This window comes from Argentina anserina, chromosome 6, assembly GCF_933775445.1.
Source record: "Argentina anserina chromosome 6, drPotAnse1.1, whole genome shotgun sequence".
In the NCBI taxonomy this organism is placed as follows: domain Eukaryota; kingdom Viridiplantae; phylum Streptophyta; class Magnoliopsida; order Rosales; family Rosaceae; genus Argentina; species Argentina anserina.
Genome location: NC_065877.1, coordinates 1,157,429 through 1,179,824, shown reverse-complemented (window position 1 = coordinate 1,179,824; position 22,396 = coordinate 1,157,429). Strand labels below are relative to the sequence as shown.

The 22,396-nt window shown below is 40.2% G+C and overlaps 7 protein-coding genes across 9 annotated transcripts; 4 read left to right on the top strand and 3 right to left on the bottom strand.

The window, feature by feature from the left end:
* Positions 1-1,132: 1,132 nt before the first annotated feature.
* Positions 1,133-2,801, top strand: LOC126797919 (probable prefoldin subunit 4). The gene is made up of 3 exons (XM_050524683.1): positions 1,133-1,217; positions 1,314-1,424; positions 2,436-2,801. The coding sequence occupies exons 1-3, from the start codon at positions 1,209-1,211 to the stop codon at positions 2,694-2,696; spliced, it is 381 nt and encodes a 126-aa protein (XP_050380640.1). The 5' UTR covers positions 1,133-1,208; the 3' UTR covers positions 2,697-2,801.
* A 962-nt stretch (positions 2,802-3,763) lies between these two features.
* On the top strand, positions 3,764-5,599 carry LOC126800473 (pectinesterase-like). Its single transcript, XM_050527844.1, has 3 exons — positions 3,764-3,935; positions 4,054-4,572; positions 4,902-5,599. Exons 1-3 carry the CDS (start codon positions 3,764-3,766, stop codon positions 5,597-5,599), a joined length of 1,389 nt encoding a protein of 462 aa, XP_050383801.1.
* A 46-nt stretch (positions 5,600-5,645) lies between these two features.
* LOC126797911 (PRA1 family protein E) lies at positions 5,646-6,321 on the bottom strand. The gene has a single exon (XM_050524675.1). It carries the CDS (start codon positions 6,287-6,289, stop codon positions 5,699-5,701), a length of 591 nt encoding a protein of 196 aa, XP_050380632.1. The 5' UTR covers positions 6,290-6,321; the 3' UTR covers positions 5,646-5,698.
* A 241-nt stretch (positions 6,322-6,562) lies between these two features.
* LOC126797902 (uncharacterized) lies at positions 6,563-10,791 on the bottom strand. Its single transcript, XM_050524662.1, has 13 exons — positions 10,638-10,791; positions 10,427-10,489; positions 10,118-10,288; positions 9,725-9,856; positions 9,479-9,618; positions 8,675-8,761; positions 8,425-8,550; positions 7,878-8,030; positions 7,705-7,776; positions 7,492-7,593; positions 7,158-7,328; positions 6,979-7,058; positions 6,563-6,811 (listed from the first exon to the last, which is right to left on the bottom strand). Exons 1-13 carry the CDS (start codon positions 10,666-10,668, stop codon positions 6,751-6,753), a joined length of 1,389 nt encoding a protein of 462 aa, XP_050380619.1. The 5' UTR covers positions 10,669-10,791; the 3' UTR covers positions 6,563-6,750.
* A 1,594-nt stretch (positions 10,792-12,385) lies between these two features.
* Positions 12,386-13,393, bottom strand: LOC126800471 (uncharacterized). Its single transcript, XM_050527836.1, has 2 exons — positions 12,820-13,393; positions 12,386-12,465 (listed from the first exon to the last, which is right to left on the bottom strand). Exons 1-2 carry the CDS (start codon positions 13,391-13,393, stop codon positions 12,386-12,388), a joined length of 654 nt encoding a protein of 217 aa, XP_050383793.1.
* Positions 13,394-15,319: 1,926 nt separating this feature from the next.
* On the top strand, positions 15,320-18,172 carry LOC126797899 (receptor-like protein kinase ANXUR2). Of its 3 annotated transcripts, none has more exons than XM_050524658.1 (2): positions 15,422-17,742; positions 17,791-18,172. In XM_050524658.1, exons 1-2 carry the CDS (start codon positions 15,422-15,424, stop codon positions 17,954-17,956), a joined length of 2,487 nt encoding a protein of 828 aa, XP_050380615.1. In that variant the 3' UTR covers positions 17,957-18,172. The 3 variants fall into 3 exon arrangements, with proteins under 3 accessions (XP_050380614.1, XP_050380615.1, XP_050380616.1); XM_050524659.1 differs by having other exon boundaries at positions 15,422-17,757; positions 17,827-18,172; XM_050524657.1 differs by having other exon boundaries at positions 15,320-18,172.
* Positions 18,173-20,314: 2,142 nt separating this feature from the next.
* LOC126797906 (probable WRKY transcription factor 74) lies at positions 20,315-22,186 on the top strand. Its single transcript, XM_050524666.1, has 4 exons — positions 20,315-20,770; positions 20,852-21,536; positions 21,623-21,748; positions 21,927-22,186. The coding sequence occupies exons 2-4, from the start codon at positions 20,857-20,859 to the stop codon at positions 22,060-22,062; spliced, it is 942 nt and encodes a 313-aa protein (XP_050380623.1). The 5' UTR covers positions 20,315-20,770; positions 20,852-20,856; the 3' UTR covers positions 22,063-22,186.
* Positions 22,187-22,396: the final 210 nt, after the last annotated feature.

Here is a 22,396-nt window from a genome sequence, read left to right as displayed (position 1 = left end):
CACCCCGGTTTTAAAGGGACTTTTTTTTAACCGAGCGAGGATCACGACCTACCATCCTGGAAAGGAAAGACCTTTAATCAGTACAGTGCTTGCTCCAGTAACAAGTGATCTCATAGTCTCATACAGTATACAATTGAACGAAATCATAGATTGACATGCAAGAAACATGGTCAAAAATTCGAGCAACATATACCTCTTGGACATGTTGGATTTTCGCAGTATGATCCCATCAGTATAATTCCATTCCATGAAACAATATTAGATCTATTTCAATAAGTAAAGCTCAGGATCATTGTCTTCCCCACTCAGGCAGTTTGATGATCTCATCAGTATCATTCGTTAGGTGTGATCACTCTCAAAAATGACCTGAGCCTTTCTAAGACCAAGAACCAATGATCCATCAATATTGACCGAGGACACATCGAAGGTGAACCAATGATGCTGATTGTAGACATGTTTGTTGTCCATATATAGTTGTTCACGCGATAGGTCTTTTTGTGGGGGTTTGTTTGAAGACTTCGCGAACGTTCTCCATGGTGGTTGATGATGATGCGTAGGCGTGCCAGTACTTGCGTACGATGATGTTGGTGAATGTGATGTGCCGTCTCGACTTCTAATCTAACGACTGTAACGAGGTTGAGAACTTTCCTCGCCGTGGTCCGCCGTGTGGGTTACCTGGATGCCCAATCCTTATTTTGCGTCTTCTATTTGCTCCACATCCAATCATAATGTCTGCTAGGACTACAACTTTACCTGAAGTGGACTTCAATGTAATTACTTCTTTAGCCACTTCACCCTGAAATATGAATTGTCTTAAGTACGCTGGTTGTACGTGCAAGCAGTAGCTTGAGGACTGTTCTTGCAATTATTAGCATCATCAAATAGATCGCACTCGCTATCAGAACATGTAATCCAGTCAAAGCCTCATTTCCTGCCTTGATGAGAGAAATTAATTTTTTTTCGTTTCAGTTTTTTACTCTGAATTGATCTTGGCTTAATTTTACACTTTTTTTGACTTTCCTATAAACTTTTTATATTTGGGATTGTACACTACAAATCAAGCCTTTAAATATGTAATGGTGAAAATGGGCTTGAGACCCAAGGAGCCCAGAATGACCAACTAAGTATAAAAATCAGCGTTTACTGATTTCGCACTTGAAGAGTAAAAGCCTTTGCGTTTCTTCAACAGCTCTGGAACTGAATCCAAGATGCAACAGGTGAATCCAAAACCCTAACTTGCATTCACTTTGTTTTGTCAGATTGAAGTGTTTATGTGCGAAAGCTTACGTTTTTATGTGTTTGTTTATAAAAAGGGTGGAGGATCTGAAACGGAGGTGACATGGGAGGACCAGCAGAACATCAACAAGTTCGGGAGATTGAACAACCGGTTTCACGAACTTGAGGACGAGATCAAAGTTGCAAAGGTTTGATCTTTTTGCTCATATTGCTAATGTTTTTTTTTTATTATATTTTGTTTTTGTTTCAAGTAGAAGATTTTGTTTAGTTTAGTTTTGAATTAGTATTGAAGAAAGTGATTGGAGATTGCAAATTGAAGTAAAAAGCTTTATGGGTGTGTTGATTATCAGGGTTTTTAACTTGGTATGCTAGTCTGTTTGGATTAATTGGCACCGATTTACTGAAGTGAATGCAGAAGTCTGTAAATTTTGAGGCTTTGTTTGAGCATCGTATTCAGTAGTTTATCAAAAGCTATGTAGTGATGAGGAACATGAATAAGAAATCTGTTGAATTAAATGTTCAGATACGGGTCGAGTGTGAGCCTCTATGCTGGCAGTTGATTTCACAAGGTGGAATAAAAGCAAACTGTCGCGTTAGGCATGGGATTAGACTTGGACTGCCTTGTCTATGTCTTTGTCGATTAATTTGCTGTCGTCTGTTTTGCTAGTCCTCTGTCTCTCTCTCTCTCTCTCTCTCAATATGTTGGCAGGTTTCACTATTGGTTAAATCTGTAACAATGTTGGTCACTTGTAAATTTGAACTGGCTAGTCCATTTATAATAGGATTTTGGACTTCTTGTGTTGTTTTTGTTGTTGAATTGGAGCAGCTGTTTCATGTATAGAAATCTAAGTTCTTAGTTGGAGACACCCAAGTATCAGATATGATCTAGAATTTTTCCCATAAAGTTGACTTCTAATATACTGAGTCTGATGAACTGGCCCTTTCAATATTATGTTAGCTTATGTTAGGTCATGATTATGTGAGTAGAGTTTCTTTTTTCTTCTTAGGCTTCTATCACACTCGAAAAAGAGTTACATTCCTTCCTGTATTATATATTTCAAAAGCTGTCCATGTGCTCATCCGATCGTCATGGGTGTTATTATTTTATTTGAACTTGAACATCAGTTTCTGTCTTCATTTGTGTATTTATTTGTACACCAGTCTGTTGTCCCCTGTTTTGATCCGTTGTTTCCATCCAGGAATCGAACGATAACTTGGAGGATGCAGGGAATGAATTAATTCTCACAGATGAGGAGGTGGTGCGATTCCAGATAGGTGAAGTCTTTGCCCATGTTCCAAAAGAAGAAGTGGAGAACAGGATAGAAGAGATGAAAGAGGTAACCAGCAAAAATTTAGAAAAACTCCAGGAAGAGAAGGAATCTATTCTTTCACAGATGACTGAATTGAAGCAAATATTGTATGGAAAGTTCAAGGACTCGATCAATCTAGAGGAGGATTAAAGCAGACCTGTAATGGATTTGTTGTGCTAGTGTTTCCTTGCTACTTTCGTGCTGCTATGAATTTTGTTATGCTAAGATTTTTCTAAAATAGATGAATGAAAGTGAGAATACTTTTGCTAACTGCATGTTGTCATCTTTATTTGTCCCAAAATGCCTCTCAAGTCTCAGAAATGGCACCTGAGCTGCACTTGTGAATTGGACTGGTAAACACTAAAGAAGAAGATTTGATTCCTGAATAAGTGAAGAAGATACATCTTGTTTTGGGATTAAACCTGCATATATGCATGCCACCGCATTCCAAGTCGCAAATTCTTGGAAGAAAATTATTGTGGGTTAATAAAAAAATATTGAAATATTTTAAGGGTAATCAGTACCCTTTGTTTTTGGCAAGAGATCATTTAGTTACTAGCCTAAAGATATACTGATTGTGATCATGAAAATTATAGATAAATAGTCTTAAGTATCCGTAATAGATTAATTACCATCCATAAATTGGTAGTTCTCGTTTCTCAAATTCATCGAATAATTTAGGACCTTGATCGATCATTTTTCCCTTGTACGATTGAAGTGATCTCTGACTTTTCTCTTCTCATCATTTTACGTACATTACATAAAACCAATTAATTTGGTGTACTTCAATCGTCCAGTGAATTCCGGCCTTGATCGAGCCTTTTTTCTGCATATATGTTACCAATTTGTAAATGGTTTTAATGAGAAATACACTAATCTATGGGAGAAATTATGGGTCAAATATTAGAAACAAATTAATAACTTCCTAAAATTCTCATCTGTAATCGGCGTCACCGATTTTCTTCGATCCTGAATAATCTTCATACAGTACAAAGCAATAAGTCCACTGATGTTCTGCACTGCCCTGCAACTTTTCTCTTCTCATGAGCGTAGTTGATTTATTGAAGGATATGAAGCTCTCCTTTCATTTCATTCTTTTCTTCACTTGCTTCTTTGCTCTATCTATCAACTCACAAGCTAGGTCTAGTTCTATTATTGGCTCATCCCGCTTTGTTAAAGTCCCCTTGCCTTTCTTCAGAGAAACATTGGTGTCCACCATGGAACTTGTTCAAAATGTGGCATCGACCATGTCCCGAATCCATGATGACATTGATGATGATAACGGTCCAAATCTCAAGGTTTCTCTTCTATACTGTGTAAACTTGCTTGATGAATCTGCTGCTGTTATGAATTGGACCCTTTCAGCAATTAATCAGCAATCAACTCTAGGTTAGATTAGCTACTGTGGTTCTATATTGGTCGGAAAGTTACTGATCACTGTTATATATTTAGTTAATGATTTTGTTTCAAATCAAAGTCACTAACACAAGAGCTTCACGTTCTGCAGGTCAAGAACAATTTTATGCAACAGGTGATGCCATTTCACATGCGAGAACACTGTTGAATGGTAGTCTTGGAAGCCAAGAAATGTGTACCAAAATTCTTGTTGGTGCCAAATATTTCATGGTTGCAGGGAGGCTCAAACAAATGACCACATCCGTTTATGATATCCTAGATATGTTGCAAGTGCCACAATACGCTCCTGATTTTTCCAGGGCTCCTGGTGCTTCTTTACTTAGTTGGAGTAGATTCGGCGGCATGAAGATTTCAAAGAAACCAAACTTCATTGTTTCACAAGACGGGAAGGGAAATTTCAAGAATATAATGGACGCGATCAAACATGCACCAAGTCACTCCACAAATTACTTTGTGATACTTGTTAAGAGAGGAGTTTACTATGAGTACGTGAACATTGATGAGACAAAGTCGAATTTTGTGTTGATGGGAGAGGGCATGGATGTCACTATCATTTCGGGGAGTAAAAGCGCAGGGGGTGGTCAGCAAACAGTTGATTCAGCAACATTTGGTAAGACCCTAAAACGATCCAATGGTAAACAGAAAATTTCCATAACCCCAATTTCAATTCCACTAAATTTATGCTTTCATAATTCACACATAATATTACCTATTCGGTTTCCTAACAGCATATTTTACGGCCTAATAATTTTACCGCTCAATAATTTTCATGATCCCATTTCCATATGAAAATTGATCATGATTTCATTAATAATCATACATTGTTCATTAATCTCTCTTGTATTAGTTAATGTTGATTGACAATCTGTTAAGAGTAAACTTACCCTTTAGATTACTACATCTCACAATGGTTGTGTTTGACACTTTGATCTCCAACAGCCGTCAGGGCCTTGGGATTCATTGCAATGGACATAGGGTTCGAGAACACCGCGGGACAAGCAAACGGGCAGGCATTGGCGGTTCTCACCGGCGGCGATCGCTCTGCCTTTTACCGCTGCAAGTTATCTGGAAATCAAGACACCTTGCTAGTGCAAGCCGGCCGTCAATTCTTCCGAGAATGCCAAATCAGTGGCACTGTCGACTTCATTTTCGGCTATGGAAAAGCCGTCTTTCAAAACTGCACCATTTACATCAAGAAAAATCAAATAGGCGGAACCAGCGTACTCGCAGCCAACGGCTGCGGCAGCCCATCAGACCCATCGGCCTTTTCCTTCCACCTCTGCACCATCACCGGCGACCCCAATGTGGTCACTAAGGACTCCACTCGCAACGGCGCATACCTCGGTCGGGCATGGGCGGATTATGCACGCACAGTGTTCATGCAGTCGACCATACACAATGTTCTAAGGCCAGAGGGTTGGCTCCCGTGGGAAGGCAGGGGCGTCGACAAAGAGTATTTCGGAGAGTATATGAACAACGGCCCCGGCGCAAACGTTTCTGACCGGATAACTTGGCCTTGTCATCATTTCATGAGCTCATCTGAGGCTGACAGATTTACAGTAGCAAACCTGATCGATGGAAGTTCTTGGCTGTCAACTCTAGGTATCCCACACACACTAGGATTAGATGGATCCTAATCACATATATATGTAACTGATTTCTTTCCCAACAAGAACATTCATGTCAAACTAAACCAAACATCAAACAAATCAATCAAGCATAGTACATCAAAATTTTCAATGATAATGTTCCGACCCAACAACCGAAACTAAGCCACCTTCAGCAGCACTATCATCATCATCATCAAAGTACAAGTCTTCCGTGACCCTAAACGCGGCGTGGAGGGCGACAACCACCACGGCAACGATGAGAGAGACCAGCACGTTCAGGCCGACGCGCGTGAGCACAAGCGCCACCACGGTGAGGAGGCTGAGGGAGAAGAGGACAGCGCCGTCGTCGAAGTCGCGGTGGAAGAGGACGACGGGGCCAGGGGAGCGGGAGAAGTAACCGAAGACCCAGTAGAGGAGGATGATGAGGAAGACGATCATGGAGACTGGGTGCCATAAGAGACTGAGGAAGACGATGAAGAGCACCACCATGGCGTAGTTGTGTCGGAAGTAGCTGAGGTTGTGCTTCAGGCGGGCCATGGCGTCGGAGTAGCTGTAAGGGGCGGAGAAGGAAGTGGGGGAGAAGAGCTCGGACCATGGGCGGCGCGTGGGGTGCACGGTTTGGACGGTCGAGTCAAAGGTGAGGTCTTCGGTGGTGGTGGAGGTTTGAGCGGCGGCGGCGGTGTTGGTTCCGTAATTCGGGGGTGGGTTTTGCGACATAATTACTGGAAATCTGGGACAACCTTTTTGGATCAAAATGGCTTCAACTGTTGAACTCTGGAACAGAAGCTTAATTTATACGAGGAATGGATGAGCTTTATTTTTATTTTCTAATTTAGAAAAAAAAATTCATAATTTCGCAATATGAAAAATAATATCACGTTGATACATTATGTTTCAGTAACTAGCTTTATTTCTGCATTAAATTAAAGAATGTACCAATAATAGATAGTAATTTCACTAAAAATAGAAAGGTGTTCAAATGAGATATGAAGCATGAAGCTAAAGTTTAGCAATTGGAAAATTTAAAATTACTGTCACATTGTTTACCGCAAAAATTTTCTTACATTTAGTATCAACACATGATGTAACAAACTCAAATTTCTTAGTGATAGCACACTTTCCTGGTAATGAAGGACTAAAGCATCTTAATGATGAACACTGCTGGCTATTTGGCAAAACTAAGGTTTTGGTTTTTGTTTATCTGTACTGTGGAATTGCCTTCCAGCTTCAACGGCTTCCCTGCAATGGAAAAGTGTAAGAGCTTAATGTATATAGATTACTCATCTGCTTTTTTTCGCCACACAAGCAACATAATTTGCATTTAAGTTTCAGATTCGCAAACCAGATCGATGCAATGAGTTAGAGACAAAGAGAAAGAGTGAAGTTGAAAAGAAAGTAAGACCAACCTGAAAGCATCAACGAGTTCCCTACTTTCAGGGTCCAGCTGCACACCCTCGTAGAAACAATTGGCTGCTTCATCAAACTTCTGCAATTGTAAACAACACATGTCATGGATCTTGGTGTTTTTTTGTGTGCAGTGATTCAGTAAACAACATGAGTAACCAAATGGGAAGTGAGTACATGCCTGCATTAGGCGCAATGCTGCACCTTCTCGAAAGCAGGCTTTAGGCCAATCTGGTTTCAATTCCCTGCAGGCCTTTGCATCAGCTAAGGAATGCTCAGGTTGGCCAAGACGAAGCCAACAGAGGCTTCGATTGGAAAGAAAAATGGGATCAGTTGGGTCCATATCAATTGCCTGAAATACATGGTCAAAAGTCAAACACAGGCACAAGTGGCCATTCATATACAAAGGGGCACTTTTTCGTGCTATTATATATTAAACACTACTCAGTTTATCAGATGAAATGGCTGCACTGGAGTAACAAATGAAAATTGTACGATAGCTACATATAACACACCTGCGTGTATGCATCAACAGCCGCTTGATAATCCTGTCTACTGAAAGCATCACCTCCTCTTGCTTTTGCCTCTGCAGCTCTTTTCTTTGCCTCAGGTGACACCTGAATAAGAATAACACAAGATCATATAAGTCACAATATTCAAATATTGGACACGGACAGAGTACAAATAAAGCTAGCAAGGTTCAATCGATTTCAATGGAACAGTTGTACCTCAGGAAGCTCTTTCTTCAGTGAAGTAGAATCTTTTGGGACATTAATTTCCCTGGTATTTCGTGATTGTTCCTGCAAATGATTCTCTTGGAAGTTAGAAGTCCTATTTGTAACTGGACAAAATAAAAGGAACTTCATACTTTCAGGGGAATGACATGTCGAGATCTTGATACCTGTTGTTTGCTTATTTCAGACTGCATAGACTTGAGTATGCCATCAACTGTCCATTTTGAAATGGTTTCAACTTGTGATGTCAATGGAAAGAGGATTTCCACAGCACTTTGGTTCCCACTTGCAGCTGCAATCTGTATTGGCTTCAAACCATCCTGCAGTGCAATAACAAGTCCATCAATTAGTAAAATACTGTAATTAAGAACTTCGGCCATTGATAGATCAAATTAATCCCTTTTCTTTCAACTTTTAAGCAAATTATAAGCCCTTAGCACGTATTGGTTCCATCAATGTCTCAGAACATCTAGGCAAGTATAAGAACAAAAACCACAACTGTGGCCTCAAGATACAAGATTTCGCTTATAATAATCTATTGAACAGAAGAATATCCAATCAGAACAGATCCAGTTAGAAGTGTAACATTTTAATCACCAATGTGTAGCATACACAACAAAGTACTGCCAAGTGCCAATACCCACTACTAATAGCTTATGCGAAGATAAACTGATACCGCACATGTTGGAAAGAAAAGTATTGTCATGGCCTCACCTCATCAGTTACATTGGGATCTGCCCCAGCTTTTAACAAACACTTTATAATCTCCAAACTCCCAGTATCAGCAGCAATGTGTAAAGGCGTTGCTCCACCAGCACTCATATTTACTTTGCCACCTGCCTGTTCAAGCAAACAAAGCAAGAAGGGTCACAAATCAAATAATGAAGCAAAGATTGCTCAAAATCAAAATACAAGGGCATTCTGCTATTAAACATTGTAGAAATCATTAAGGAGGAAAGTGAACCTGAATCAATAACTCTAAGCACGCCAATGAACCGGCTGCCACAGCTGACAATAATGGAGTAATATCATCATCACTTTCAGCATTAGGCTGCAAAAAGAAAAGAATAAATGAATTAATATAAGACAACATTAGCCCAGATCCTAGTGAAACTGAAACAAAGAAGATTTTTAGATCTCCTAGAGCTTTTTACTAGAATAGATATGAATTAATACGAAACTATACTGTGAAGACATTAGCCAGAAAAAGGGAATTATATATATGAACATCATACTATGCAAACAAGGAACATATTTCGCGCATGCGTGCCCGATTGCTTGTACCACAAAACATGAATCAGAATAAAGCAAAGGAACTAAATGCCTTAAAAATCAGGTATAAGGAAGCATAGACAAGGTTATGATATATGCTAAGTCAAAAACACAAAAAGGCCTTAACAGCCCTGACTACAATGGGCTAGCCTGCCTGGAATCATGCACAAGTTAACTAACTAGGAAAACGAAATGCGAAGGCCAAGCTTATGACTATGTGTACTCTCTTAGAATTGTAGATAAGTATACCATAACAAATAAAGTTGGAGTAACTGAGGCACATTGCCATACATGTTAAATTTCCTAACTGAATCATGATGAACACAGCATTAAAAGTAGAGACACCCACAAGATAGGTATTTTGGTACAGAATCACCAAAGAACTTGGCTCTATTCTAGAATTTTCATTTAGAAAACAAGACAAAAATTTCCAACCATTTAGAAAAGATCATAAGATAAAGTTGTATTTAAATGAGAAACATAAATGATGACTTACATTAGCGTGGTGTTCTAACAGAACTTTCACAGCATCTGGTTGGTCATGACCAGCAGCCCAAATTAAAGGAGAACCAGCATCACTTTGTGAATTGACATCGACACCCTTGGAAATTAAGTGCCTCAGCAACTCAATATTTCCTATAAAATAAAAACACAAACAAAAAAATGAATCAAGGAATTTATGTGAAGGACTTTGTATACAAATGACACAGATAAGAACATTTCTGAAATTGAAGAAACAAACCTAGTCCAGCAGAATGATGAAGAGCGGTGGCCCCTAAATCACTTGCTACAGATGGATTGGCACCATACTCAAGAAGCAGTTTTGCAGTATCAGTATGGCCAAGGCGAGCAGCATGAATAAGGGGAGTGTCACCTGTAATGTAGAAATTTTCAAAATGTAACCAACATGATAAAAATAGTTGCAAGTCAGTACTGAATCAGCGCCAGCTCAAGTTGCTCTATAACAGGAGCTAGATCATAAAATTATACAAGTCCATATTAAAACACATAACAACTTGCCAACTCCAGTATGCAATAAAACATTGGCTTCTGATATACATTGAAATGTGACTTTCATCCCCTTACACCAGGTATCATCTAACAAAAACAATGATGCATAACATAAAGCACATACCATCTTCATCTTTGGTATCAACATCAAGTTTCAATTCCTCCAGCAAGTACTTGCACATCTCAGTCTGCCCCTCCCTTGCAGCAAAATGCAGTGCGCCGCGCTTGTTGGCATCCTTAATATCAGCCACAGTTTTCCCCAATCCCTTCCATTCATCAAGTTTCCCCGCCAATGCTACTCAAAAACAAACCCCAATTCAGTTCGACCCAACAAAATAACAAGGAGGCGAAAAAAAATCCAAACTTTACTAATAGAATCAAGGCCAATCATCATAGCAATCAAAAGAACCTAAGAAACAAAGCATAAACTCACTCTTTAAGAGATCAACGTTCCCAGTACATGCAGCATTCAGAAACTGCTGAACTATCTCCCTAGCTGCAACAAAGACAATTTGATATTAAAAACATGATAATTCCATAGAAACAAGACTTGGGTAACATTAGATTGATAGAATGAGACAGATTTAAAGAGAAAAGGTTGGAACTTTGAGTTGAACTCTAAGAGAGGAAGTGAGAGAATGAACCTGCAAGTGCATCAGAGGCGTCAGGAGCCATAAGAAGAAGATTATGATGTTGGGTTTGTGAAAGCTTTGACTATGGAGTCAATATAGTCGGAGAGATTTCCTGGGAGTTGAAGGTTGGTTCCTTCCGGAAGAAAGTAGAGAGCTTGAGGTTATGTGTCTGCTGGGGGTTTATGGTTTTGTGGACGCTCGTTTCAGTGTCCGGGTTCTATTATTCGGGTTCGGGTCGTTTGAGTTTGTGTTCTATCGGGTTCGTTTGAGTTTGATAACTTTTGATTGGGGCAATTTCTATTTTCCTGTTTAGATACCTTGAAAACAATCGGAAATTTTGGAGGGATATCTTTGTTTTTGAATCAAATTCTATTTTGGAAAAAACTTGCGTACAACGTAGTATGTACGTATGCGTCTGAACTCTATTTTATTTATGTATTTGAAGAATACAAATATATAATTTAAACTGTTTAAAATTTTATTTTATCAATAAAGATCAATCTTGTAAAATTCAATACAAACAAAAATAATTTGCTTGGCCGATTGTATCATATAAATGAACAGTTATGATGAAAGTTAGTAGTCTCATGATTAGTCGGTAATTTGTTTGATGCAATCGACTGAGTAAACGATTTTTGTTTGTATTAATTTTTTGCATAGATGATATTTATTAGATTATTCGACTTTAAATTTGTTTAAATTGTTTGTTTACATTGTGAAAAATACATAAACGAGAGAGAGTTCGGATGTATGCGTACATACTAAGTTATAGGGTTGGTACTTGGTAGCTGATGCAGATTTGTGATCGAGCTTGTGTCACCGTATATATAGTCGTTTAAGTGTCTTTTTGAAATTTATTATTTGCCTAGATCTCTAATACGAATTTATGTACGTGCTTTGTGAATTAGACTACGAGTGAATAAAGTGTTTTCTTAGCGCAAGTGTTGGAGGTTTTACGAACCAAGAAACTATCTACGTACATAGATTTTAATTGAACTTGTAAAGTAAATGAGTAACAAGATCGGATTTTATTCTTTTTTCACAGTACATTCTTCGAATTCCATTCTTGTATAAAGATAGACAAGCAAATGCCTAACAGTCATGTCTTCTAAACATCAACGATTGTCACACAAAAAAGGAAGGAAGAATGGCTCAGGATCCTTTATGTGTGATATCCATAATTCATGCAATATGCGATCCACATTTTGGTCGACCAGCTGTAGACGCCAGCTTTTACTCGACCAGTACTCTCGACCTGGTGAATACATACATGCATACATACACATACATGATCATCATCATTTGTTTGTTTGCCCAAGAGTGTCAGATTAACTTAGATCATGAAAGTGAGGACAATAAACAAACATGAATATAATGTAATCGAATAATCTAACCAGATATGCCAATCTATTCTCGATCATCATGCAAGATCGAGCGTCAAAGAACTTGTTTTCTTATGGAGGGAGCGGCCCTAGCTAGCTAATAATCTCATTCTAAGTCTAAGCCAGCTAGTCTCTTTCCCATCTTCTCTCTTTCTCTGACACTCTCCTCTTTCCTCTCCTCTCTTTGATCTCTGATCCTTCTTAACTTAATCTGTATGCATATATGTATGTATGTATTCTAAGAAGTAAAAAGAAGTTCTTCCTCTCATCTGTACAGGCCACATGCATCTGATATATGACTCGAATGAGAAGAAGAGCTGTTTAATTCTCTGAACTGTACAAGCTGCCACCAAATTTGATCTCATCTCACGCTTTAATTTAGTAAGATTGCATAACTGAACAAGCCACTGCTTGTGCCCAATGCCTCAATTTGGTCTTCACCTGTTGAGGGTTATCACCTGCAATAATGACAAAATCACTTTCTTTAGCCTATATATTTAACCGTAGAAAGCACCATACTTTACATATATATGGCAACAGATCAAAGTAGTGTTTCAAGCAGTTAAATTGATGTACTATGTTTTGCGAATCTCATTCTTGATCGCCTTGCTTTAATATAATTACGACAAAGGTGTGTATTGTTATAAAGAACGGTTTTCTTTCACAACAAAACCAAAATGGAGGCAAAAAATGTCTTCCTCATTTTACTGATTTGATCGTATGGTTATGCTTTTCGATATATATATTGCCGAAATGTATATAAGTACTACTGTCTGTACTATTGTGTATGCATGCGTTACGAGTGGTCTTACCTGGGCTGCAAATCTTCCACCCATCACTGTCGCTCCTAGGGCTAGGGCTTCCAAACGAGGATGAAAGTCCACCAAACGACGACGTTGGACCTCCCATTGACGACGTGGAATGTCGACCACTATTGGGCGAGGATATTGGACTTGGAGAGAACTGGCGGTTTACGGCAAAGTAGAGATCAAGAGCCGGCAATGTGGGGCACAACCGCTGACCCTCTTCCTCATTGAACCCAAACCCTAGCTCTATAGACCCTTTCAGCTCGTTTAAGTCCTCGTCCGTCAGGTTCATATCGTCTCCCTCTTGCTCGGCAACCGCGCCGGGGGAGTCACCGTTTCCGTTCCTCTTCCTCTCCTGCTTCAGAATCTGCCGGCGCCGCTTCTCCCATGCAATGTCACGCGGCGTCTCGCACATGGACAGCTGCTTGCACAGCCTCTTCCGGCTCATCATCTTTGGTGGCGCCAGCGGCATGTGCTGTAGCTCCTCTGCGGATGATGAAAGAGAAAGACACGGCGATGACTCCGAGGACGACAATACAATCGCCGGCGGCTGTTGTCGCTCCACGTCGTTCATATCCATACGCTTAAATGAAATAAATTCCTGTACGTACGTGCTGTTCGCGCTTTTCCTAGGCTGTTTCGTGATGGAGAGAAATTGATGTGCCACGTTGAATTCCACTAGAAAATTGTTTGGTTGTGGCGGCGGCAGCGGAGGAGAGAAGTGCTGCCGCGCCAGCCTAAACAATGAGCGCGAAAGGGTGCGGGATGGGGGTGGAGGCGTGTTTAATTTCCCTGAGTAATGGAGATGAAATCCGAGAGGAATTCGATATGCGGCGCGGCTCGGATTAATCACCAGCAGCCAGCCCGACCAGCTCAAGCCAGAGGTGGCGTCGAGGGCTTTAATGGAGAGAGTATGCGCGGGTGGAAGCGCGGTGGTCTCGCATTGCCGTTGTAATTTGCACCATCCGTTTCTAACGGTCACCACCCAATCGCCTTTGTTAAACTTGGGTATGCAAGAGATAGATGGGTATCCTACCTTACTCAACAAATTATAACTGGTCGATATAACTATAATCATCAAGTCTATCTTGATCTAGACGAACTTAAGTGGAAGATGGAGCCTCCAAGTTGCACTTTCTACAGACAGAAAATGGCCGCCAGTACAATTGTGTGAATTGTTTTTTGGCCTCAGTCCTAGCTAGCTAGCTAGTCGAGGTTACTACGTACTGGTATGTTAGCACTGATTCGTCTACGAGTGTGGCAATGAGTACACTTGTTGTTAGGCCAATAAAGTGCTCAATATATGTTATATCAATGCTTCTCGTATATGATTTATAGTGTAGAAGAATACTTTTTATAATGATTAAACTTGGGCGATAACAAAAATCTGTCCATAAATCCAATCGCATGCATAAAAAGCTATTAGGCCGGGTAAATGCAATTCGGCGTGCAAGGATTTTTAAGCATGTACTCATAATTAATTGAGAAAATAATAAACTTGCTAATTAAGTGCTTCACTAATAAATTGCATAGCTACTATTATGATCGAAGACCATGCACGTACGTGTGTACGTACTCCAAGGGAAACAAGGAAGAAGGTGATCGAATAGGCATGCAGTATCCATGCATGGCTATAGTTTAATGGAATGATAGACATAATCGCGGAAGATGTTAGAGAATGTTTATTAGAGAATCCCAACATAGTCGAACAGTCGAAACCTTTTCAGAGAGTCAGAGAATGTTTATTAGAGAATCATTAGCTTGGCAAAGCAACCTTTTTTTAATTCTAATTTTGTAAAACATTTTCATGCATTTAATTAGCACTTGGAATTTTCGTTAATTATACAAGAATTTAATTGTTTCGAGTACTAAAGCAGTGAGATCTGGTTTCAGGCAGTCTACTCCATATTGTGATTGTTTCAAATTAACCGACTGTATAGTCAGCTACTCTATATTTAGCTAAGTGCATGCATGTTCATCTTACGTACTGTTTATAGAATATTTCAGACGGTTGTTATCCACAACCAATCAAACTTATACAATCTACGCTTCTTGCTCTCAATCACTGGTTTCAAACCACTTTCTCTGTCGTCAACAAACAACGAAGCTCTGTATTGCCTCCAAATATGGAAAACCAAAACGAAGAAGCAAAGCAGAAGAAACCACAATACAAAGAATCAAAGCAAAAACCGAGCCCCTTTCTAACTCTCCTTCGTCTTGCCTGGTCTAGCTTTCCAGATCCAGGTAAGGCTGTTAACCCTTTTAGGGGTTTAATGAGATATGGATTTAGGTAGGGGAGGGTTGAAGTAAATTACAGAGATCCAAGAAACACGAAAGCTACTCAGAAAAGAACAAGCCTTTTTTATTTCTCGGGCGTACAGGAAAACGAAACGCTTTTCCTCTTCATCTTATTCTTGCAATTTTGATTAGAAAACACAATCGATTTTGTTTTCCTGTACGCCATTGAGAGAGCTCCGTCTCTCTCTTTGCTCTTCTCTTGCTAGTCATGTCTACCAGAACAGCCGACATCGTTTTCTTCCTGGCATTTGTGTCTGCCTTCCTATGTTTTAGCCTACAAGCAGCCCCGGGCGACGGTGCAGGCTCGCTGATGCTCGGTTGTGGCTCAGAAAATGAAGCCACAGATGCAGACGGACGAAAATGGTTACCAGATGCAAAGTTTATTAGTGGATCGAATTCGGTTCAGGCCGAAGCTCAATACCAAGACCCTGCACTTGGTTCTGAAGTCCCTTACATGAAGGCCAGGATATTCACATCAAATGCCACGTACAAGTTTCCGGCCAAGTCTAAGCAAAGGTACTTCCTCAGGCTACATTTCTATCCTTCAGTCTATGGCAGCAACAATGCCGAGCAGGCCTTTTTTTCGGTTGTGGCAAATGGAATCACATTATTGAAGAATTTCAGTGCCTCAATCACTTGCAAGGCGACCACACAAGCCTATATTATAAGAGAGTACTCTTTAGCTCCACTCACCCAGGATGATTTGGAGGTCACATTTTCGGTAGACACAGGTTTCGCCTTTGTCAACGGCATTGAGCTTGTCGCCGTCCCAGATGGCTTGTTCGACAAGGCAACGCTTGTTGGGAAGCCGGATGAGAGCATTGACAGCAAGAGCTCGAATTTGCAGACAGTGTATAGGTTGAACGTTGGAGGGAGTTTCATTCCGCCAACCAAAGACTCTGCCTCCTTAGGAAGAGCTTGGTATGATGACAATGCTTATATCTTTGGTGCTAATGTTGGAATACCTGATGTGGCAGACAACACGACTAAAATTGAGTACGAAAATATCCCAGAGTATTCTGCTCCTGTTGATGTCTATACCACCGCAAGAACAATGGGTCCTGACAAGAATATAAATATCAACAGCAACCTGACATGGGTGTTCAACCAGGTTGATACCAAGTACATGTACATTGTGAGGCTACACTTCAGCGATAACGCGAACACGAAACCAAATCAGGTTGTCTTCACCATTTACATAAACAACCAAACTGCAGAGCCTGAAGCTGATGTGATTGCATGGTCAGGAGGGATGGGAAAGGCTGTTTACAAAGACTATGTAACACCACTTAGTGAAAAGAGTGGGGGCGATCTTTGGCTAGCTTTGCATCCTAATCCGGATCCAATGCCAGAGTACTACGATTCACTGCTGAGCGGAGTGGAGATATTCAAGATCGAGTCTAGTAAAAGCTTGGCCGGTCCTAATCCCAAGCCTTCCGACATGTTGCAAAAGGACGAGGATGAGCAGAAGAGAAGCTTTGAAACTAAGAAGGATACCGATAAGGGATCAAACAAGGCTCATGTGATCGGTGGAGCCGCAGGAGGAGCTGCAGCTGCCGGGGTAGTGGCTGCATTGTGCATTGCTGTATACCAAAGGAAGAAGCGAGTCCAAGGAACCGAATCACATTCTACTAGTTGGCTTCCAATTTATGGCAACTCACACACTAGTGGCAAATCATCTTCAGGCAAGAGTCACGGCAGCAGACACATCTCGTCGGCTGCACAAGGCCGGTGCAGACGCTTCTCGTTTGCGGAGATGAAACAGGCCACCAAGAATTTTGATGAGGCTAATGTGATTGGTGTTGGAGGGTTTGGGAAGGTGTACAAGGGAGTTATTGACAATGGAGCTACCAAAGTGGCCATCAAGAAGTCCAACCCTCAATCCGAACAAGGAGTAAACGAATTCCAGACCGAAATTGAGATGCTTTCGGAGTTGAGGCACAAGCATTTGGTGTCACTCATTGGATTCTGTGAGGAAGACGATGAAATGTGCTTGGTTTATGACTACATGTCACGCGGTACGCTAAGGGAGCACATTTACAAGGGCAACAAGACTCATTTGTCATGGAAGCAAAGGCTGGAGATTTGCATTGGAGCAGCTAAAGGACTTCACTACCTTCACACTGGGGCAAGATGGACAATCATTCATAGAGATGTCAAAACAACAAACATTCTCTTGGATGAGAATTGGGAGGCTAAGGTCTCCGACTTCGGGCTCTCGAAAACTGGCCCAGACTTGAACAAGGGTCATGTTAGCACAGTCGTGAAGGGAAGCTTTGGGTATTTGGATCCTGAATACTTCAAAAGACAACAACTGACTGAAAAATCTGATGTCTACTCATTTGGGGTTGTCCTATTTGAGGTGTTGTGTGCAAGACCTGCTCTAAATCCAAACCTTCCAAAAGAACAGGTTAGTCTAGCAGATTGGGCACTACATTGCCAAAAGAAGGGTATTCTTGAAGACATCATTGACCCTCATCTGAAGGGCAAAGTGAACATGGAAAGCATCAAAAAATTTGCAGACACAGCTGAGAAGTGCTTGTCTGAGTGTGGAGTTGATCGCCCTAGTTTGAATGACATCTTGTGGAACCTTGAGTTTTCTCTCCAGTTGCAGGAAGGGACAGATGGTGTGTCAACCCGATCAGGGTCACGAACTCGATCCGACTCCGACGACGCTAGTTTGAGAAACCAAGAAATGATGGCAATACATTACAGCAACCTGAGTCTCGGAAGTGAGAGTGACCTAGGGGAAGTTCAACCATCATCATCGTCTGATAACAACGAAGCCGCCCCCGATAGTGATAGTGCAATCTTCTCGCAGATTGTTAATCCGACGGGTCGATAGATTATTTGAGAGGATCATAGGGGGATGCAAGTACTAAAGCAAACTAGCCTCTAGTAGATTACTTGAGAGGATCGATGATGATGTGCTTTGATTCTATATATATTACTTGTTTGCTCCTTTTGCTTATACAAGCATATAAGTTGTTTTAGTACTAAATATTTGACAGGCCAGGTTTCTATAGCGAATTGTACTCTGCTCAGAGATGTTCATCATTAATACTGCAGTCTCGAGTTTCATTCTGCCTGGTGCATGTTGATTCTATATAATTAATTCCTATACCTATTCATTAGTTTAGCCAGCCTTCAAACTTCTAAATGCACCACAACATAACTTCTATTGCACAATTCATAAAACCATTTTGAGATCATCAGATTTTTTCTGATCACGTAAAATAAACTTGGTTAGCTGTGTTGAACCATATCATTCTGCGTGACGAAAAAAAAACATTACAAAAAAAAACGATCCTGTCATATATTGTGTTTCGCACAAACAAGGCCGCGAGAACGTTCCTAGTTTGCCCTCTACCCTAACGAGAAAGGGCCGAAAAATTCTTAACCTAGTTCTTGGAAGTGTTTGATGTTTTTATTGATGTGTCCAATTTGGAGATCCCATTTTGATGTCGGATGATATTTCTGATTTGATGTTTTATAAAAACTAGTGATACAAATTACTCAAACGTGTGCGCGTTTCATTATTTATGGAATTGGATATCTATCATATCTTACCAACGAGGTTATGAAAGCACCCAAATACCTAGCTACATTATTTTACAAAACTTAGTTGTTACTTGTTAGCCTAAACATTGTTCTGTTGCTTGACTCCCCCCCCCCCCCCCCAAAAAAAATTGTTCTGTTATACTTCAGTCGAAAGTTGACAATGTTTAAGGACTATAATCCTTAAGAACTTGGCAGCATTTTAGTGTGATTGGTGGAGTGTACGATGCATCTCGAAGCTTCACGCCCAAATCCTTGATTTGTTGTCATATTGGCAACTTCAATGATCACTTATTTGCCCAAATACCATATTTATTTGACAATAATCTTCCATATGCTTCTTTCAATGATTCTCCACTACTCTCCACATACAAGATAAGACGATATGATAAACTTCATATAAGAATTAGAATAATCACTCTAATGTGGACTATGTTGTTCTGTTTAAGCTTGTTAATTACATCCATCTTTTTCTGTCTAGTGCAAGATGACAAGAGATTCACCTAGTAAGGTCATTTCAAAAATGATTTTTCTCTTTATCCATCAAAAGACTTGAAATTAGTATGACTTTTTTCATCACCAATAATTTAGTTGGGAAGTGATCACTTACCTACCACTTATGCTATCCAATCGATTAGCAACCGGTTTAAGGCTCTCAATGGAATGTCGTCATTAATTACACGCTTACTTGTCTATAATCATATGTGCATAAGGCGTATAAAACTGTCACACATATGATATCTCAAGTAATCATTATAAAACTAGACTAACTAGTTATGAGAGTATGAAGTCGACCAAACATTATAATGACATTCTCACTTACGAACAAACTAGGAGTTTGAGAAAATATCAGCTTAAAAAAATTCAATTCCTCCGGATTCTATTTCAATTCGTAGTTAGTTTTCTTAGTTAGTGCAAACCAAACGGAACTTCAATCAACCGATAACGTATGCGACTAAATAGTATTACAACTCGTGTAAATCAAAAGTAAATTTGCCGACCACCTTTTATTTACATACTTTGTGCCTACTATTCTAAACTTATGTCATGTGTCTTTTCTCAACTCATAGTTAGATAATAATTGAGCAATTAGAAACATGACATGAATTTAAAAAGATAGGCATAAAATGAGTAAATAAAATGTGGTCAGCAAATTTATTTATGTATAATTCAGTCTTAATTGTTCCCAAAACTTTATCTACGTCCTAATTTGATTTCGTACATCCGAATTCTCAATTCATGAGCTCCTATATTTCACATCAACTCTTGTAAAATGTAACCCTTGAACTCAAGTTACTCAACCAATAATAGAGAGGTGAAAAATGTTTGGTCCAAAATTCGTGGCAGGTAACATGGTGTAATACCACGTGCCCACATCTCCTACTGGGCCGGGGCTCAGAAGATACCCAGTGGAGGACGTGTAGGACTCAGTCAATGCCTGATCAAGGTCAAGAAAGTGGATCCCACCCTTCATAGAAACCAGCTTTGGCTTTGCTCCTCTGTTTTTCTGCTGCTCTGTTTCTCTTCCTCCAAAACAGAGCATTGTCGCTTTCCTGCAGCTCTCTTATTATCCGAAACGGTAAAAAAGAATTTGATATAATTCGATTTCTCTGATACAGAGAGATATAGACCCTTGTGTAAAAATATGGGAGAAGATTCTTTGTTCTTGGGGTTTTTTGGGGACAATGGGAGACCAAAAATGACAGAAAATTTGCGTAGGAATATCAACTCCTTTGATTAAAGAGACCTTCGTCTTTTGCATTTGAACTATTACCAAGCCGGAGTAAAGTCTTCTTCTCATTCATTCCTTTAAGGCAAGCTTTGTCTTTCACTTCCCAAAGTGTGCACGGTTTTCTCTTCTTTTTGGTTCTCTTACTCCCCTGCTCATATAAACCTCACCCAAATGGACATCAGCTATGTGCTTTAACTACGTGTTTATCTGAAAATGGGTTCTTGGAGTTGCACATGCTCTAAGTTTCCAAGTGCTCTTTCTTCTTTTGGATTGAAAAGATTGAATCTTGAGTGACACTCATCTTTTCAGGGAAGTATGGAGATTGTCTAGTTAGAATAGTGAATCTGTCTTCTCCATATCTGTTTCTGGGTTAGTAGGGATTCCTTTTTCTTTTTTTTAAGCCAATGAGTTTCTTCTAGCGTCTCAAGACTAATACTTTTTAGTGTTTAGGGAGCATGGAGGAGGTTGAAGCAGCTAACAAAGCAGCAGTAGAGAGTTGCCATAGAGTTCTTGACAGTTTCTTAAACAAACCCAACAATGATATTCAGTGTAAAAATTTAGAGGTGCAGACTGAGGAGGCTATGTGGAAGTTCAAGAGAGTTGTGTCTCTTCTGGGTCATGGAAGAGTCAGAAAGTTGAAGAAGAAGCTCGACTCATCTTTGCCTCAAAGCCTCTTCTTGGATGGCCCTGATTACAGATCAGACATTTCAAGCAGAACCCTCCAACTACTCCCAGCTACTTTCCCTCAAAACCCACACACACAAATCCAGCAAGTGATTCTAGGCAACCCAGTTTTGGATATGAGTATCAAGCTTCCTCTCCAAAGTGCCAAACCAAAACCATTGCAGCCGTTACATAGAGTTCAAGTCCATCCCCCACAATTCAGTGGCGTAACCCTTGCATTTAACAAGCCTAGCACCACACCCTCCTTGTCAAACGCCCCGTCGTTTATTTCATGCTTGAGCATGGACGCCGGTGGTGCGGCCAACTACGGCGGCAATTCCTTTAGACTAATCGGTGGCGGCATGCCGCGGCCGTCTGAACAGATCTCGCAACAACAGAGGAGCACTAGCGCACAGCAAAACAGCAGTGTAAAATGTAGCAGCAGTAACAATTGTCCTAATTCAAGGAAGAGGTTAGTCGTTATTCTCTGAAATTGTCGAAAAGGCAGGGCTTGTTTGTTTCGTTTAGATCAAAACTAATGGTTTTTTGTGTTCATAGGAGACTCAGGGTGAGAAAATCTTTCAAGGTACCTGCAGTAAGTCAGAATGTTGCAAACATTCCTGGTGATGAGTACTCATGGAGGAAGTATGGGCAGAAGCCAATCAAGGGCTCTCCTTATCCAAGGTACTAATACTACTACTAATCTCTCTAATCCAAGATCATCTTAATTAGGGTTCATCCTCATTCTTCAATTGAGATCTATATGTTGTTCTAAACAGAGCTATGTCTAGTGACCTTTGTAGTTTGTACCTTTGGAAGTCTCTTGCTATTGATGATTATTGACAACTAGGTACGAATGCAGGGGGTACTATAAGTGTAGCACCATGAGAGGCTGCCCAGCAAGGAAACATGTGGAGAGATGCGTCGAAGACCCTGCAATGCTAATTGTCACCTATGAGAGCGAGCATAAGCATACAGTAGTGTCTGCCCAACGCTGATAGTCACCCATCCGAGCCGGAAATGCTGTTCGTAGACCTTGACATTTTGCATGAGCCTAGACAATTTGTAACGACCCTGACTAGTATTGTCAGGTCTTTATGAATCTAAAAGTTGCATTCTAGCTTTTCAATAGGATATTTCATTAGATTTAATTTGCAAAAACAGCAAACCATCACATATCACATAAAGTTGGAACAAGCAGACAATTTAACAAAGTACCCTGATTCACAACTGGACCAGTCATCACCATTAACAGAAGATGCATGGATATTATTCCACCCCAACAATGAGGCAGATGATAATTGAAACAACTCTAGGGTCTTTACTAACAGA

Bases quoted from the DNA above. Each gene is read 5' to 3' on its own strand.
- LOC126797906 (XM_050524666.1), top strand. From the start codon at position 20,857: ATGGAGGAGGTTGAAGCAGCTAACAAAGCAGCAGTAGAGAGTTGCCAT. The intron at 21,537-21,622 runs GTTAGTCGTTAT...TTGTGTTCATAG, and splicing joins TGTCCTAATTCAAGGAAGAG to GAGACTCAGGGTGAGAAAAT. The intron at 21,749-21,926 runs GTACTAATACTA...GTACGAATGCAG, and splicing joins AAGGGCTCTCCTTATCCAAG to GGGGTACTATAAGTGTAGCA.
- LOC126797919 (XM_050524683.1), top strand. The intron at 1,425-2,435 runs GTTTGATCTTTT...GTTTCCATCCAG, and splicing joins ACGAGATCAAAGTTGCAAAG to GAATCGAACGATAACTTGGA.
- LOC126797902 (XM_050524662.1), bottom strand. From the start codon at position 10,668: ATGGCTCCTGACGCCTCTGATGCACTTGCAG. The intron at 7,594-7,704 runs GTACAACTGTTC...ATTCTTATTCAG, and splicing joins TGAAGAAAGAGCTTCCTGAG to GTGTCACCTGAGGCAAAGAA. The intron at 7,059-7,157 runs GCATGTACTCAC...TTACAATTGCAG, and splicing joins CAGCATTGCGCCTAATGCAG to AAGTTTGATGAAGCAGCCAA.
- LOC126800471 (XM_050527836.1), bottom strand. From the start codon at position 13,393: ATGGATATGAACGACGTGGAGCGACAACAGCCGCCGGCGATTGTATTG. The intron at 12,466-12,819 runs GTAAGACCACTC...TCATTATTGCAG, and splicing joins GTGGAAGATTTGCAGCCCAG to GTGATAACCCTCAACAGGTG.
- LOC126797911 (XM_050524675.1), bottom strand. From the start codon at position 6,289: ATGTCGCAAAACCCACCCCCGAATTACGGAACCAACACCGCCGCCGCC.
- LOC126797899 (XM_050524657.1), top strand. From the start codon at position 15,320: ATGTCTACCAGAACAGCCGACATCGTTTTCTTCCTGGCATTTGTGTCT.
- LOC126800473 (XM_050527844.1), top strand. From the start codon at position 3,764: ATGGAACTTGTTCAAAATGTGGCATCGACCATGTCCCGAATCCATGAT. The intron at 3,936-4,053 runs GTTAGATTAGCT...CACGTTCTGCAG, and splicing joins TAATCAGCAATCAACTCTAG to GTCAAGAACAATTTTATGCA. The intron at 4,573-4,901 runs GTAAGACCCTAA...GATCTCCAACAG, and splicing joins AGTTGATTCAGCAACATTTG to CCGTCAGGGCCTTGGGATTC.